The 15,504-nt window shown below is 41.5% G+C and overlaps 1 protein-coding gene across 1 annotated transcript in view; it reads right to left on the reverse strand.

Moving 5' to 3' along the window:
• Positions 1-15,504, reverse strand: part of LOC140071204 (solute carrier family 13 member 1-like) — a 35,741-nt gene that overhangs the window by 16,988 nt on the left and 3,249 nt on the right. Inside the window, exons 2-5 of the mRNA XM_072118610.1 lie at positions 10,214-10,342; positions 9,286-9,422; positions 2,129-2,307; positions 766-802 (exon numbers count right to left, since the gene is read on the reverse strand). Of these exons, the coding sequence (XP_071974711.1) occupies positions 766-802; positions 2,129-2,307; positions 9,286-9,422; positions 10,214-10,342 (482 nt within the window). The remainder of the gene's footprint in view (positions 1-765; positions 803-2,128; positions 2,308-9,285; positions 9,423-10,213; positions 10,343-15,504) is intronic.

Raw genomic sequence — 15,504 nt, forward strand, 5'->3', positions numbered from 1 at the left:
TATACAATTTTCTAACATACGTTCCTTACAGTTTGCTAGATCTCTGCTTGCTGTCCTGCTATAGAAAGCTTCTATGTTTATTTCCAGTGGATATAATCTGTCCGTGGGGATGTGATGGACAGGTAGGTGCACGAGCTGTTATTATCACCGAGAGTAAGGGTGATGTCACGCATGGCTTTTTAGTCCGTTTTTAGGCATGCGTTTTCAATCAGTTTTAAAAACGCATCCGTTTTTTTACTTTTTTTGTCTGTTTTTCCCAATTATCTTAATTAAGATAATTAGGAAAAACAGACAAAAATGGCCAAAATGGATGCGTTACAAAAAAAAACATGCGTTTTTAAAACTGACTGAAAACGCATGCTTAAAAAACGGACTAAAAACGCCATGTGTGATATCATCCTAAATCAGAGCCATGTGATATAGCAGCTTGTGCACCTGTGTGACATCACATGACCATAGACAGATTTCTATCCACTGGAAGTAAACATAGAACCTTCCTATAGCAGGACAGCAAGCAGAGATCTAGAAAACCATTAGAAATTGAAACGGAAAGTACATTGGAAAATTGTACTTTCATTACACAAACAATATCAATTATTTGCTGAAAGTGGACAACCCCTTTAATTGTTCCGGTACATTCTAGGACACCGAGGCCTTTGAGGATGTAATCTGAAAGCAGAGCAGTGTGAATATGTATTGATTTTTAGGTCATGTCATACAATAACCGGAGATGGACTCTTCTTTAAAGCAGAGCAGCGTGCTTACCTTTCAGGAAAAGACGCCAAATCAATCTTCGTAGCATCTGTAAAAATAGGAAACAGAACAAACGTGAATGCGTTAATAAATTTTAAAAACATCCATGAAATATATTACTGAAAAACAATGCTGGTGAATAACTTGAAATATAAATTAGAAGAGCTCAGGGGTGGAGTCAGATAAATATTACTAGGGGTTACACCCCTGCTTATGGATGAACAAAAACTGCCTTAAATTAAGACTGTCATCCTCAATCCTGTGGGTAGTGGGTCTGACAATCAGGAGTAGGGACTGCAACTAATAAATCATAAGAATGACGGGTCTCGTGCCCCCTAGTTGATGGAGTGGGAGGTGGAGCTTATTTTTTTGCCCCTCCTTTTTAATACTATGGAAATGTTGGAAATTGCTGAGCACAGCGCTTAACCATCTCCGTCATTAGACAGTGAATGGGATAATCGAGCGCTGTGCTCAGTACTGAATGGAAAAGCAAGGCATATGCTCGACCCGTCGCTCACTAAATTAGCGTCAACAGTCAAATGAATAAAAAACTTGTTACAACCCATTTAAATGATGTCCGATTTTGATGATTTCGGCACGAATGGGCAACCAACATATTGTAGGGGAGTCTTGCGACTCTCACCTATTGGCCGATGGTCGACCAAGCATTTTTGGGCACAATCCAAATCCACCTTTTCCCATTAAGGATACATAAAGCCTCAGCCAAAATAAGAGAGCAGGAACATGACATGTTCATCCTGCAGGTCACCACTGAGCCATGAGTGGCAGGTCATCATTGAGGTCATGGATCGGCTCAGTGGTCACATAATGAATGAATTAAGATTCATAATTGACTTGATTGATGAATACTTTATTTTATTTATCTTGTGTGCTGTCTTTTTGTATTATTGTTATTGAATATAGAAAATATCTATCAAAATGACAAGTTCCTTTGTTTGTTATTGCTATTGTTATTGAATGAAAGCAGAAAACCAAGGGAAGCAGAAAACCAAGCGCTGATAATAGAGCCAATTGGGGGCAGGGATATGCCTTTTAATGTTATTCATTTTTTTTTTAAGATTTCCACCACAGAGGTTTCCTCTTATTCTCCAGTCCAAAACTAAAAAAAAAAATAATTTACAATTCAAAAAAATTACATCTCATGTGTCTGTGTTCAGCTTTTACTGAAGTTACCTCATTTAGTATAAATATTTACAAAATATTTGGAATATTTGACGATCTGGGTGTTGTAGAATCCTAATAGAACCGATTAAAGGGAATTTTTTTTTATGATTTTGTATAAAAAGCACACAGTCTTTAATCAGTATTTTTATGGGCAGCTGGTTACTTATTCAGTGATTTTTTTTCCGCTTACCTTCGTTGTTGGGCGGCGGAGGGCTTGGACTAGTGTTGGTTAAGGCTTTCTCCTCGGGCGCCGCGCTGTTCAGCTGACAAAGAACGGCATCTACAATAGGCATCACCATGGCAGCCGTCGATGTATTACTCAGCCACATGGACAACAGCGACGTGCAGCTCATGAATCCTAGTAACAACCTGGGAGATACAAAAGAAGATCTCAGTACTCGATTGAAACATAAAAAATACACAGGTACAAAACACAGGGAAATAACCATAAAATTACTATAAAAAATAAAATGATAAAATTAAAGGGTTTGTCTTAAATTAGGGAGATTTTCCAAGAAACAGCACCACTCTTGGATGGTGTCCGGTATTGCACTTATTTTAAAGTTAATGGGATGGAGCTGCAATATCAGAGACACACGGACATTTATATTGAGAAGAATCAGACCCTATTGTACCAAAATAATATCCACTACAACTAGAAGGTCCATGCTGGAGAGAGCCGAGGGCTGCTCAGATATTCCGGGTAGTGCCTTAGAGATTGAATGAAGCGGCAGGGTAAATACTCCCTTCTTTAGGGGGAATGGGATCTCATCTTTCTGATCCTTTAGGTGCCTCATGCTATATAGACTGTCCCCTACTTAAGGACACCCGACTTACAGACAGACCCCTCTGCCCCCTGTGACCTCTGGTGAAGTCTCTGGATGTTACTATAGTCCCAGGCTGTAATGATCAGCTGTAAAGTGTCTGTTATGAAGCTTTATTGATGATTCTTGGTCTCATTACAGCAAAAAAAAAAATTTTAAAATCTTTAATCCTTTAGTCATTGGTGCAAAAAAAAAAATTGTCTGGATCGACAATTATAAAATATACAGTTTTGACTTGCATATAAATTCAACTTAAGAACAAACCTATGGAACCTGTCCTGTACGTAACTGTCTGTATTTGGACATCCCCTTTAAGTAGAATGATATAACCAGATCGAGACTGCAGTCTTAAAAATTCTGATTTTTTCAAAAATAATTTTGCATAATTTTGTTCAAACCTGTGCGCAAAGAGGCAATCCAATACCAAATGGAAATATTATTATTAATAATAACATAATTATTCCTTTATTTATATAGCGCACACAGATTACACAGCGCTGCATAGAACTTGCCAAGTCAGTCCCCGTCCCCAATGGGGCTCATAATTTAAAAAAAAAAAAAAAACTACAAATTCTGGTTACCAACTGGACCAATGTACAATCTATAGCATCTTTTTGTAAAGAGACAGAATCCACGAGTATCCTGTGTATAACATAGTTACAGGACATGGCAGCTCCTTACTGCAGTGCGACCTGCGGCGCTATATGCTGGCATTGATTGTAAGCTACGACTATACGGGGATGAGACGCCGCTCCTGCACTTGAGTGATGAGACAGCCCCGAGGCCTACAGCAAATACTAGACACCGCATCCCCTGTCGGGAGCCTGGAGCCGTGTACAATGTACATAGCATCAATATTTAATGCTGTATACACAGCGCAGGAGACGCGAGTGCCTCTGCATAGGATATATATATGGTATGTCATGTTAATTATCATCAGAACGTGTTGTACCCATACAATATTTATCATGTTTTGACGGCTCCATGACCCATGTAGAAGGAAGGAGAGACTGCACAAGGGCCAAGGTAGTTCACACTAGTGCCACGGCCTCAATAACACCCACATGGGTAATGACCTGGACACCCCAGTCTTATACTTAAAAATAATAATAATTCCTCTATACAGCGCACACAGAGCTTGCTAAATTAGTCCCTGTCCCCAATGGGGCTCACAATCTAATCAACCTACCAGTATGTTTTTGAGTGTGGGAGGCAACCGGTGGACCCAGAGGAAGCAAATGCAAACACGGAGAGAACATACAAACTCTTTGCAGATATTGATCTGGATGACACTTGAACCCAAGACCCCAGGACTGCAAGGCTGTAGGACTAACCACTGAGCCACTTCACTGCCCTTACTTAAAAAATACCCCGAAACACTTAATAAAACCACAGCCATTACCATCTTTACAAATAGAAGTAAAGTAATGACAAAACCTTCTTTATATCAGCCAAAACTTTATACTTATTCAACGTCTGCATAAAATCAATGAGGAGTTATACTACATATGATCCTACTTTACCCTGTATTTTGCATTGTTAGCCGTTTTTCCCCCTTAAGATCTCCAAAACCCAGTTGTCTCATAGTTGGGGGCTGGCGACCAGCCGCTATGATGTCCCCTACATACTCCACACAGAAAGAGGAACTACCTCTCACTGCAACAGTAAAACTAAATATGTACCGATGTGAATGAAGCACTTGGGGCGAGATAGATACTTGATATTTAACCCTTTCTGCATCAATGTCTGGCCGCACTCACTAAGATCCAGCTCTCTCCTCTGCCCTCTCTATGGAATTCTTGGCATTCCGATAACTTAGAGCCCCATCAGGACATATTGTTGCTTCAAGATGGATTTAGGGGAGTGTGTGTAAGCAAAAAAAAGAAAGATAAAAATTTAGAGACATCGGAGCAATCACATAAGAGGATGGGTGCCGAGATTAGCAGTTGCTGAATGGGGGCCAGGAAATGATATCCAAAAATGCTGCAGCGCCTCGGTTCCCACACTCCAAGCGTAAAGCTTGAGAATCAAAAATGGTCAAAACGTCACATTGCATAAAAAAAAAAAAGGAGACATGTTTTGGATTATGTATTAGCTTCCTTATTCATACCTAACAACACAAGGAAGTCAGACGCCATATATGCAGGCAAGTCCCCAGGTGGGCACGGCATTACGGAGTGGGACGTTAGAGGGGGTATGGACAACCAAAACTTAAGACTGGAATTGGGGAACATGTTACAGGCGCTAATACTACCACAATGGTTGGCAGTCGGAGTGTGTCCGGTGCTTAATCTGAGGCTAGCCGCTACACGTCTGTGATGGTCATTGAACATGTTCCCCGTCCGGTGGTGGACATGGGCGGAGGGAGCTACTAACCGGAGAAGACACATAGCATATGTGTTTGTATGCAATGCGATATTAATGCGATGTTAATGCATGCGTTAACAAAACGCAAATGTTAACACATGCATTACCATCGCGTAATTTAATTAGGCAAATTGCGTCCTCTGCTGTTGAAATGCGTTTCAAAATGCAATAAAACGCAACGTGTGACCGCACGCTTAAGTGCAGGTTCTTCACAGGTGAACGATATGAACTGAACAGGTTTCCTTTTCAAAATCAAACTCACCCGTTTAGTGCACATCTTTTACCTGTTAAATTATCAAAACTGCACCTAAAACCACCCCAAAACGGATTACGATGGACTTTTAACGCATCCGTTTTCCCAATTACCTTAATAGATAAACAGGTTGTAAGCAGCCAAACACACGTTAAACCGTCAAAAACTGATGCGTTTTTAAATGGACTGAAAACGCATGCTTAAAAACGGACCAAAAACGCCAAGTTTGGCATCACCCTGACAAAGAGGTCTATTCTTTTGGATATTCCATGCCAGCGTATACAGAAGATTTCTCAATATCTCCTCCACTTTGCTGCCGCTGTAAAACGCAGCAGATTTTCTGCACCGTTTCGTTCCTGGGGGAACATGTCCTCCATTTATCTTACTTTAATGATTTATGCAGGTCGGCGAGATGCTGACTTTGTACTTTTGAAAAGCCCAAAAAAACTTTCAGCCTCCTCTCTAATGGGTATTAAAGGGGACAGTCACAAACATGTGGAGAGCACAATACCAGCTAATTTTATAGGGCTATGGGTCAGTATGCCTTTAAGAAAAGTGCCAAGGAGGGACTAAGCTTACCTAACACAAGACACACGCAGTCCTGGTAATCCCTTATCTCCGCTTTCGGATACGTTATGTGCGTGGCTCTAACACATCCCACATCTGGAACATAACGTCATTGTGTAACATGACCCAGGCCTGGCTGACGTCTCCCCCCTGGTTATTGGTAAACACCCACGTGAGGCCCCTGAACACATCTCCCAAGAATGAGCCATATGGAACTGCAATTAAATGCAGAGAACCATATGGATTTTAGCAGCTTTTAATTTTCCCCTCTCCCGAGAAATCACTAAAATGTCCATTTCAGGAAAACGCTGTAGATCATCAAAAGCGAGAAATCGTTCCCTCTCCTCAGCGCTGTAATGCTGCACTGACTCTGCAAACAGGAAAAAAAAAAAAATCTATAATTCCTTGAAGCTAATCTATGCAAAATCCTGACACCATTAGCTGGAATTTAAAGGGGTTGTATGAGGATTCGCTCAGCTCCATTCATTAGAAACAACCCCTTTAAAGAAAACCTACCATTTGATTTGATGCATTATGAAGGAAACGTACCTTGAGAATGCTATAGCTGCACCAATGCAGGATCATATCTTAGTTAATCCCTGTGCTGAGTGGTTTTGCTGATAAAACAATTTTAACATTCAGGACCGTTGGAAAGCTGGGTCCGGCTGGCTGCCTAGATAAATACATTGCACACGGAGCTTCTAATTACAAATGGAGGTTAGTCAAGACATGACTAATCAACCTGAGCTGGATCACTCACACAGCACCTGGGGGATGGTGCAGCAATTGATTATTCTGCCTTCAAGCACAACCCAGGGATAACATAACCCTCTCCTGAAGTGAATAACTAATGTGCTAGGAGAAGCGCTGAGCCAAGCGCTGAAGGAGCCATAGAAGCAACAGAGATTATCATAATGTTATATCCCTCAGCACAGGGATTAAACAAGATATGTGCCTGCATCAGTGTAGCTACAGCATTCTCAAGGTATGTTTGCTTCATAATGCATCAAATCAAATGCTAGGTTTCCCTTAAACATGTGATGGCTTATAAGAGGCATTTTCTATGCAGTGGCTGCTGCGGGATTACTGTAGTGTTAAATTGCCTTCTATGTAATCCAGGCATGGCTCAGGCCCAGCAGAACGGGAATCACAGATGTGATTAAGGGGAACAACCTGTCGCCCCCAACAGATCACATAAAATAGAGTTGTCCACATAAAATTCAGTCCATATCCACAATCCACGACTATGCTTCACTTTTGTGAACCAGTGACCTCTGTCCCCATCTCTTCATGGTGTGCAAAGTAGATAGGACCCCTATATACATGATGGGAAGACGCATGCATCATCCGATGGACAGAAGGAAGAGATGCATTTGTAGCAAAACCCCTTCAAAAAGAGGAACAGGCCATGGACAAAGCGGCAGTGTTTTTAGGAATAATCCCAAATAAAATGACACATAAGAACCTTTACATCTACAGAAGTCAGACTCCAAGGATTTGGGATTCTGGATTGATTATAAGACACTGAGTTGAACTGGTTACAATGCCGGATTAGCAGGAAAATACCAGTCAGTCCTGTACTACTAATTATCATAAAGTGCTAATCAATATGGCAACTAACCTGGCCTCACAGTTAGCCTAAATGCAGCAATTCAGGTGATCGTAGACGGAAAATCTGGACTTTAAAATGATTTAAAAAAATTAAAAAAAATAGACTAAGTAGGATAATATACATATATATAGAACACAGAATCTTCATAATATTGGCATGACAAAGAAAAAATTTTAACAATTATTTCTTATTCCTCCCAACAATCTGATCCCATTGACCTAAACAGAGACTATTGCGGCACAAATACTTCAAACTTTGAAAAATGGATGTCTGCACATGTCACTAGAGGGAGCTCACTGCATACAATACATTATTAATCCAGTATTCAGCAAGCTCCATCTAGTGGTGACCGGAGGAAGCCATAATATTATTCTTTACCATCTATTCCAGGGATTCACAATATCGCATCGAAACAGTAGAGCTGCACATACTATACTGTCCAGCAAACATTTTGTACAGATTTACAGCTTGGTACTAGATGGTGGACATTTACTTTTTGGCCCTTTTCCAGTATAGAGGTGCTGTGGTGTCACAATGACAGCAAGGCAATGGGACACTATCAGATTTCTGTTATTTCATCGGTTAGATACATGCAGCAGGTACAAAGATAGGAGATTCCACAAGATGATAACCATCTGCTTTCCGTTACACATTTCAGACAAAAACTGTGTAATTGTAATCGCTGTGAGATCCTCCCTTATCTCAGAGAGGAAGAAGAAGTCATACAGCTTCAATGAGACGGCTGGGGTTAGCTGAGAAGCAGAGCTCAATCCTAGACCTCCACTCCTCGAAATGTCTCACTTCAAAAGTTTGTAAAAAATTAGATACACTTTAAAAAAGTTATTTTTCAGATGGAATTCTACTTTTCCCTTATATACTCTTCAGATCTAGAAAGCCTATAACCACTGTTATTTATGGCTGAGATAGCAGTAGTGTCCTGCTTCTGGAGGAGGCCATGCAGACAGTAATGATTCCACGGCCTCCTCCATATACCAGAAGCCAGCAGGACGTCATAGGAAATCTGATTCCTGCTGCCTGATCACATGACCCCCAGACACCGATGAAGTTTAATAGGGCAAGTATAATATAGGTCACCCTATTAGCGCCAACCCTATCAAGATTTTGGGTAAGTATCAAATCATTGGTGGTCTGACTTCTAAAGATCTCTTTGGAGTTCCCCAAGTGCAAGAGATGGCCAACTTGGACACCAATCCCATAAATACACTATACATATAAAAATCGCTAGTGGACCCCTGTTCTCAGCCCGTGGTATTCGCAATTACATCTCCAGGGATCACCTATCCCTTATTCATAAATGTGGCCACAACGCTCCAAGAATACCCAGCGGGCAGCACATTATTGTTATCTACTGAGATATTAGCTGATAACTAAGTAGATGATGCCAACCATTAATACAAGTCATGACATGTTACAAGCCAACAGGACCCATCCCAATCATCCCATTATCCTGATATATGCAAAAAAACTCCACCTTTTTGAGTTTCATTATTAACATTTACCTCCCTATAGACCAAAGCCTTTGTATCTCTGCTTGTGACCCGAGAGGTGGGATACTATTTATGTCCTATACCCAAGAGTTGGTGGTAAACTGGAGCCATGGGGAGCGCAGTCCCAAAGCGCGGAGGTTAATTGTCAGCTAGACATTGACATGTCAGAGCAAGCAGAGAGCACATAAGCTACAAGAAAAATGACAGGAGCGTTACCAGCCGGGCTGACTTCCCACGGACAGGACCATCCAAAGTGCGATGCGTTTGTGTAAATTCCACTTCTGGATTGAAGTAGCCAGACAGACCACACCAAACAGCAGCAGGTGGATGTCTTTGAAGTATTCAGATGCCACCTAAAAAGCGAAAAAAAAAATTATACAACACAAAAAAAGCAAAGATATTTAAAAAATTACAATTTTTTGCTGTTAAACGGCACCATTTATATTGTAGTGGACAAGCTGTGTTATTGTAGCTCACTTAAAGGAAACTGAGCTGAAATTTCCGAGGCTCGACACTACATAGAGAATAGAGCACCCCTTCAAGCCCTACATACCGCTGAGAATTGAATCCCCACCCACCGATCGGATATAAATGGCTTATCCTTACAAAGAGTCTTTACTCTAGCGATTCTTGAAACTCCTTAAAATGTTTAAATTTTGTCAGATTGCATCCACCACTAGGGGGAGCTATGCAGCACAGAAGATGACATTATATGAAAATCTACGCAGCTCTGTTGACTGGTTCGAGGAGCAATCAGCAGACATCTGAATGCAGAGCTACACTATAGGACATGCACGGTGACTTAGTGGTTGGCACTACAGCCTTGCAGCGATGGGGAAAGGGTTCATGTCACAGAGTCAACATCTGCAAAGAGTTTGTATGTTCTCTCCATGTTTAAGTGTGTTTCCTACAGGCCCTCCGGTTTCCTCCCAAACTCCAAAACATACAGTTGGGTTATTTAGATTGTGAGCCCCATGGGGACAGGGACTGATTTGGCAAACTATGTGCAGCGCTGCGTAATTTGTGTGCGCTATATAAATAAAGAATTATTATTATTATCCTGAAACTGTGTATTATGTCATCGATGGCACATGGATCAGGTCATGCCCAATCCCGGATAAGAGTCCAGTACTGGATTACCCACCTCACTCGATTTCATGATACTAAAGAGCGGAAACATGAATGCAGGAACCAGCGCTGCAGCACCGAGAGGGATGGCCTCCGAAATCCAGTATGAAGCGGTGATCATTAATATATAAGCACATGCTGCCTCCTGGAAAACAGAAAGAACAGGGGGAGGTGATGGATACATACATACATCATAAGATATTAGAACACATTGGGGAAGATTCAATTCAAGTGTTGCAGTAAAGTAAAGTGGAGCCGACCAATTACATTGCTTCTTTAAGATTCTAAAACCAAATGCTTGAATCTGTTGTAGCGGCATAAATTCCAGAAATTATTTTTTTTAATAGATACAGTACTATTTCAGGTTAAAAAAGGTCATGTATGTTCCACTTAATCCTCAGGTAGGGGATGAAATATTCCTTTCAGAAATTCCCTCTCTGGGGTGGATTTAAACTCCCATGGGATCTGGCATATATATGAATATTATAGCCCCTACAAGTTTGGAATCACTTCCTGTGGAATGGAGAATATGTCCCTTCTGCTCCTTTCAGTCTGTGGTTTCCGGACCTTTGGGGGACCTTCACAAGGTTCTTGTGTACATGTGTATAGAGCACAGGAACAGATGTATGAGGATTTCATAGGTGAAGCTCCTTCTCAGTGTAAAATGTGGTGGGTGGTTTGGGTGGCCATGGGCCGCTTAGTAGGCTTGCATCTGGCTGCCCAAAATTGCCTATACAGGCGGTCCCCTACTTAAGAACAGGGATTGTCTGACTTACAGACGACCCCTAGTTACAAACGGACTTCTGGATTTTGATGATTTACTGTACTTTAGTCCTAGGTTACCATAAACAGCTGTAACAGTTATCACAGGTGTCTGTAATGAAGCTTTATTGTTAATCCTGGTTCTTATGACAACCCAACATTTTTAAAATCCAATTGTCACAGAGACCAAAAAAAATTTGACTGGGATTACAATTATAAAATATACAGTTTCAACTTAAATACAAATTCAACTTAAGAACAAACCTACAGAACCGATCTTGTACGTAACCCGGGGACTGCCTGTACAAAGATATCCATAGCTGTGCTCTACATAACTCAATCGTCATCATGAGGATAAGAAGGAATAAGAAACAAAGGGGCAGATTTATCAGGCTGTCTGAAAGTCTGAATATTTCTAGTTGCCCATGGCCACCAATCACAGCTCAGCTTTCATTTTACCAGTGCTCATGAATATTATAAAGGGGAGCTGTGATTGGTTGCCATGGGCAACTAGAAATATCCTGACTTTCAGACAGCTTGATAAATCTGCCCCATAGTGTTGCAACCTTGGAACTTCCCTTTACCAGTGGATAAGATAACCCGTAATGCAACGGCTACGCTTGCGCCGTTGGATTTTGACTGCGCTGCCAATATAGATCGATGCTGCTTTCCTAGATGATTGATCTCTTTAATATTGTAGATGTAAAAGAAATAGATTTAGATTACACAAATTTGGATCAAGCCTCTAGAGCTTGCTTATTCCCTTCAAAATCTGGTCCAAAAAAAAAAAAAAAATCCTCCGTGTATAATATTTCTACAGTGGATAACAGACCGCTACCAATAACGAAAAACGATGTCTGATCCTCATTTATTGATGAATACGAGTATGTAGCCTTTCGCATTTAAGATTACGGGAACATCAGAAACTGCGGACGAAGTGCTTGGCACTTACATTGCTTCCATTCACCGAGTGCTGAGATACCAGAGCGCCGTGCTTGGCAATTTCCAATTCCTCCATAGTATTGAAGGATGTAGGCATGGCTTGCCTATCCATTAGAAGAACGGGACTCCTTTCTCGTGATCAGTGGTGGCTCCAGCATCGATCAAATAGTGATCCCATATGTAATGGAGTCATCCACCTTTTTAAAGATACATGGCCTACCCTTAGGATAAGCCATCAATTTGACATATTAAAGACTCCTAATATTGTTTACATTCCGAAAGCAAAATTTCTTATAACCGTGAGCCATTTCTAGTGGTGGTTTTAGGTACTACAGCACTGCTCTCTGGTAACAGCAGGTTGGTGAGGGTTACATACCCAACACTGATGGCCTATACCAGTGGTGGTGAACCGATGGCACGGGTGCCAAATGTGGCGCTCAGAGCCCTCTCTGCAGTCAACCAGACCATCTTCCCAGCACATAGTTCGCCTTACAGTACTCAAGGCTGCCTCCTGCGGTCCCAGGCAGCCCACGATGTGTCATGTAACCAAAATGCAGGAGTAGCAAGGAGGTGTGGACGGAGTTCAATTTACATTGGGGATCCGGCTCTGTGTCCTGTGATGCTACCTGTTCAGGGGACCCTGGAGAGAAGCTACAATGATAATTTGAATTTCTCCTCCTCCTTTCTACTGTATTGGTGTCCTCAGGGCGCCAATACAATTTAAACCTGTGACACAGTAGGGAGCCATCAGGAGCCCCCGTTTCTGTCTCCCTCGTGTCCCCATAGAGAATAGTGTGCACATTGCCAAAGTGTTTTTATAATAAAATTGGCTTTTTTTATCACTGTGGCCAGTGATAAGCGGATACTCCCACCCCATTGGGAAACGCTTTGTAATTTGTCTATTTTAGCTTTAAAAAAACAAAACAAAAAAAAAAAAAAACCCACCCATTTCCCACTTATTTGAAATAGGGTGGGGCTGAGGGTTGGTGGGTGACTGCTTCTCACTGGCCACTCCCATGGGACACTGCTCTGCAGAGAGAAAGGTAAACTTTGATTTTTAATTAAATTTTTCTTTAAGTTGCCGTCTTGGCAAATGAAAAATATGTGGGTTTTGGTTTGGTTATAGTTTGGGCGCCTGGTCTTGAAAGGAATCACCATCACTGGTCCATACAAGGGTGGATAACCCCTAATGCAATACCAAACATGGTCTATGACCAAGTATGGCGCCGTTACGTAGAGAGAGAAAAACTAAAAAAAAAAAATGACTATGTGAAGACGAGCTGTATAACCCTCTATAGTCCAAACATAAAAAGACATCTACAACCAGGATGAAGGACTGTATGCAAATGAGCCTGAGGGGCTCCAGGCTCCATAGGTGTAAATGGAGACTGGAGCCCCTTAGGCTCATTTGCATACAGTCCTTCATTCTGGTGTCTTTTAAATTTCCAAATGAAGAGTCTGATTCAGCCAAAGGTAGAAAAGATGATTTAATACCTAGGAAAAAAAAAAAAACTCTCTGTAATGAATGATTCAGTGATCACCGCGCAGACTGTACGTCTGTAGTAAGCAATGAGTAAGCAGGAGCGAGCAAACTTCCTGAAAGTCAGACCCCGGCTTTCTAATGTTTTCCGCGTTCTAATTTTAAACACTGTTCCACTTTTGAGGCCTTCAAGCGCCTCGTATGAAAAGAGGCATTTGAACTATGACAGAACAGTGGGGTCATAGAGACCCGAACAGACCTCGTATTGTGTCCCAGAGCAAACGTTCCTACTGCGTATAAGGTTTCTGCAGAGACAAGATGAGACTACGTGCGGGGACGACACAAGCTTCACACATTGCATCAGATGAGGGGCCCTCTGTATAATGGGGTAACTTACTATAAGTCACACAAGGGAGGGGTTAAATATAGGGAAAATTTTCCCTATACACCTCTAGTATCCTGCCTTTATCCCATTTTAGAAAAAAAGTGCATATTTTGGACAAATTTTATAAAAAGTACAGCAACAATCAGCAGATCGCAAGGTGAACCCTAGCGGTCAATTGTGATTGGAGCGGAAACCTGCAAGTATTCAGCTTCTCTACAGCACCTCCACAGGTGAAAGTGAGAATTACACTGTCCCTAACTAAGCGACTGTGCAGATCATGTAAAGTACTGGTATTTTGGGTCTTCTCTTTTTTTGTAGCATTTTTAGAGCTTTTTTTTGTAAAAAAAAGACAGGGCATAAGAAGGAACATTAGATCCTGCCAGAGGGGGCACAAAACAGCATGTAAGTGTGCTTGGTTTACAATCCTTCATCCTGGTGGTAGATGTCCTTTAAGGGGGTTGGCCACTTTTCAATAAATCTCTTCCATTGGACTGGTCTCTGCATGTATATGTACCTGTACCCTTTACCTCTTTTGATAGCTTCAGCCTTTCCCAGTTCTCACCATGCTACACTTAAATACATAACTATAGAACTTCCTGTTTCTCATTTCTGATGCCGTCACCTGCTGTGCCTCTTTCTCCGACAATCTGTTTCACGGACTGACACAGGGAGAGGGGGAGGGAGCGGGATGAATCGTAACACTGCTGCTACAGCTCCTCCTATTCAGCAGAGCTCAGACTTGTAAACACAGATCCATGGAGAGTTTTCAGACTGCACTAGAGTAAGTAGCGGGAATGCTGAATCACTTGATGAGCATCCAGGGATTATTATTATTATTATTATTATTATTAAGGTAGTAAAGGCACATGGACAACTTATGTAAAAGAGTGGTCAATCCCTTTAAAGGTTATTTATAAACATACAATCTACAATCTCACAACACGTGCTGCATGAAAATGGCCCCGACATCCATAATTGGCTCATCCAAAAGGGTAGTGGTAGGAGAAAACCACTGGCAGGGGATTATGTCAGGATTACCATCAGAGAAAAGTTGGGAAGCCCTAAAAATGTGATGTTCAACATACATCCTAACAAACCTTCCCTAAAATTTTCTGTTTTCACTGACCTGTTGCTTATCTGACCAGGTCATCATGGGTTGTCTGACTCCTGTATACCTCATCACCTGACACACCTTGTAGACATAGTCCTAGTAAATTGACTTCTAAGGGAGGTCTCCTACTCATCTCCAGCTCCTGGTGGGTGTCCTGAGCAGGTCTTAACTTGCACATTCTTTACCTAGACTAGAACGGACAACTCGAAAAACACTACCACAATTAGGTTATCCGGCCCGGGGGCAATGTAGGAAACGGAAATTCCTTTAGTTCCTAAGAGGTTCATCTCTTAACACCGCCCAGGTTGAGGGCGTCTAAGAGGTTTTTTTTCACTGCAGTAAAAATCAGTTTACCCCTAATTTAAAAAAACAAAAAACAAAACGTGGGCACAGATTTGGGTGCCCCATAAAGGCGACTTTTAGATGGTTACAATTTGATCTTGTTTTATTTCGCCTATATTACAAGTGCAACACCTGGAATACCATCACGTAATACGTTTGAAGCTGTCTGAAAACTTAAAAGGGAACCCGTCACCACATTTTTCACATATACAGCTAGTGACAGGTTCCCATAGAACCCAATTAACTGACACCTTTTCTTAGCTAAAAATTGTTTCACTCAAATCC

The sequence above is a fragment of the Engystomops pustulosus genome, chromosome 7 (assembly GCF_040894005.1).
Source record: "Engystomops pustulosus chromosome 7, aEngPut4.maternal, whole genome shotgun sequence".
Lineage (NCBI taxonomy): Eukaryota > Metazoa > Chordata > Amphibia > Anura > Leptodactylidae > Engystomops > Engystomops pustulosus.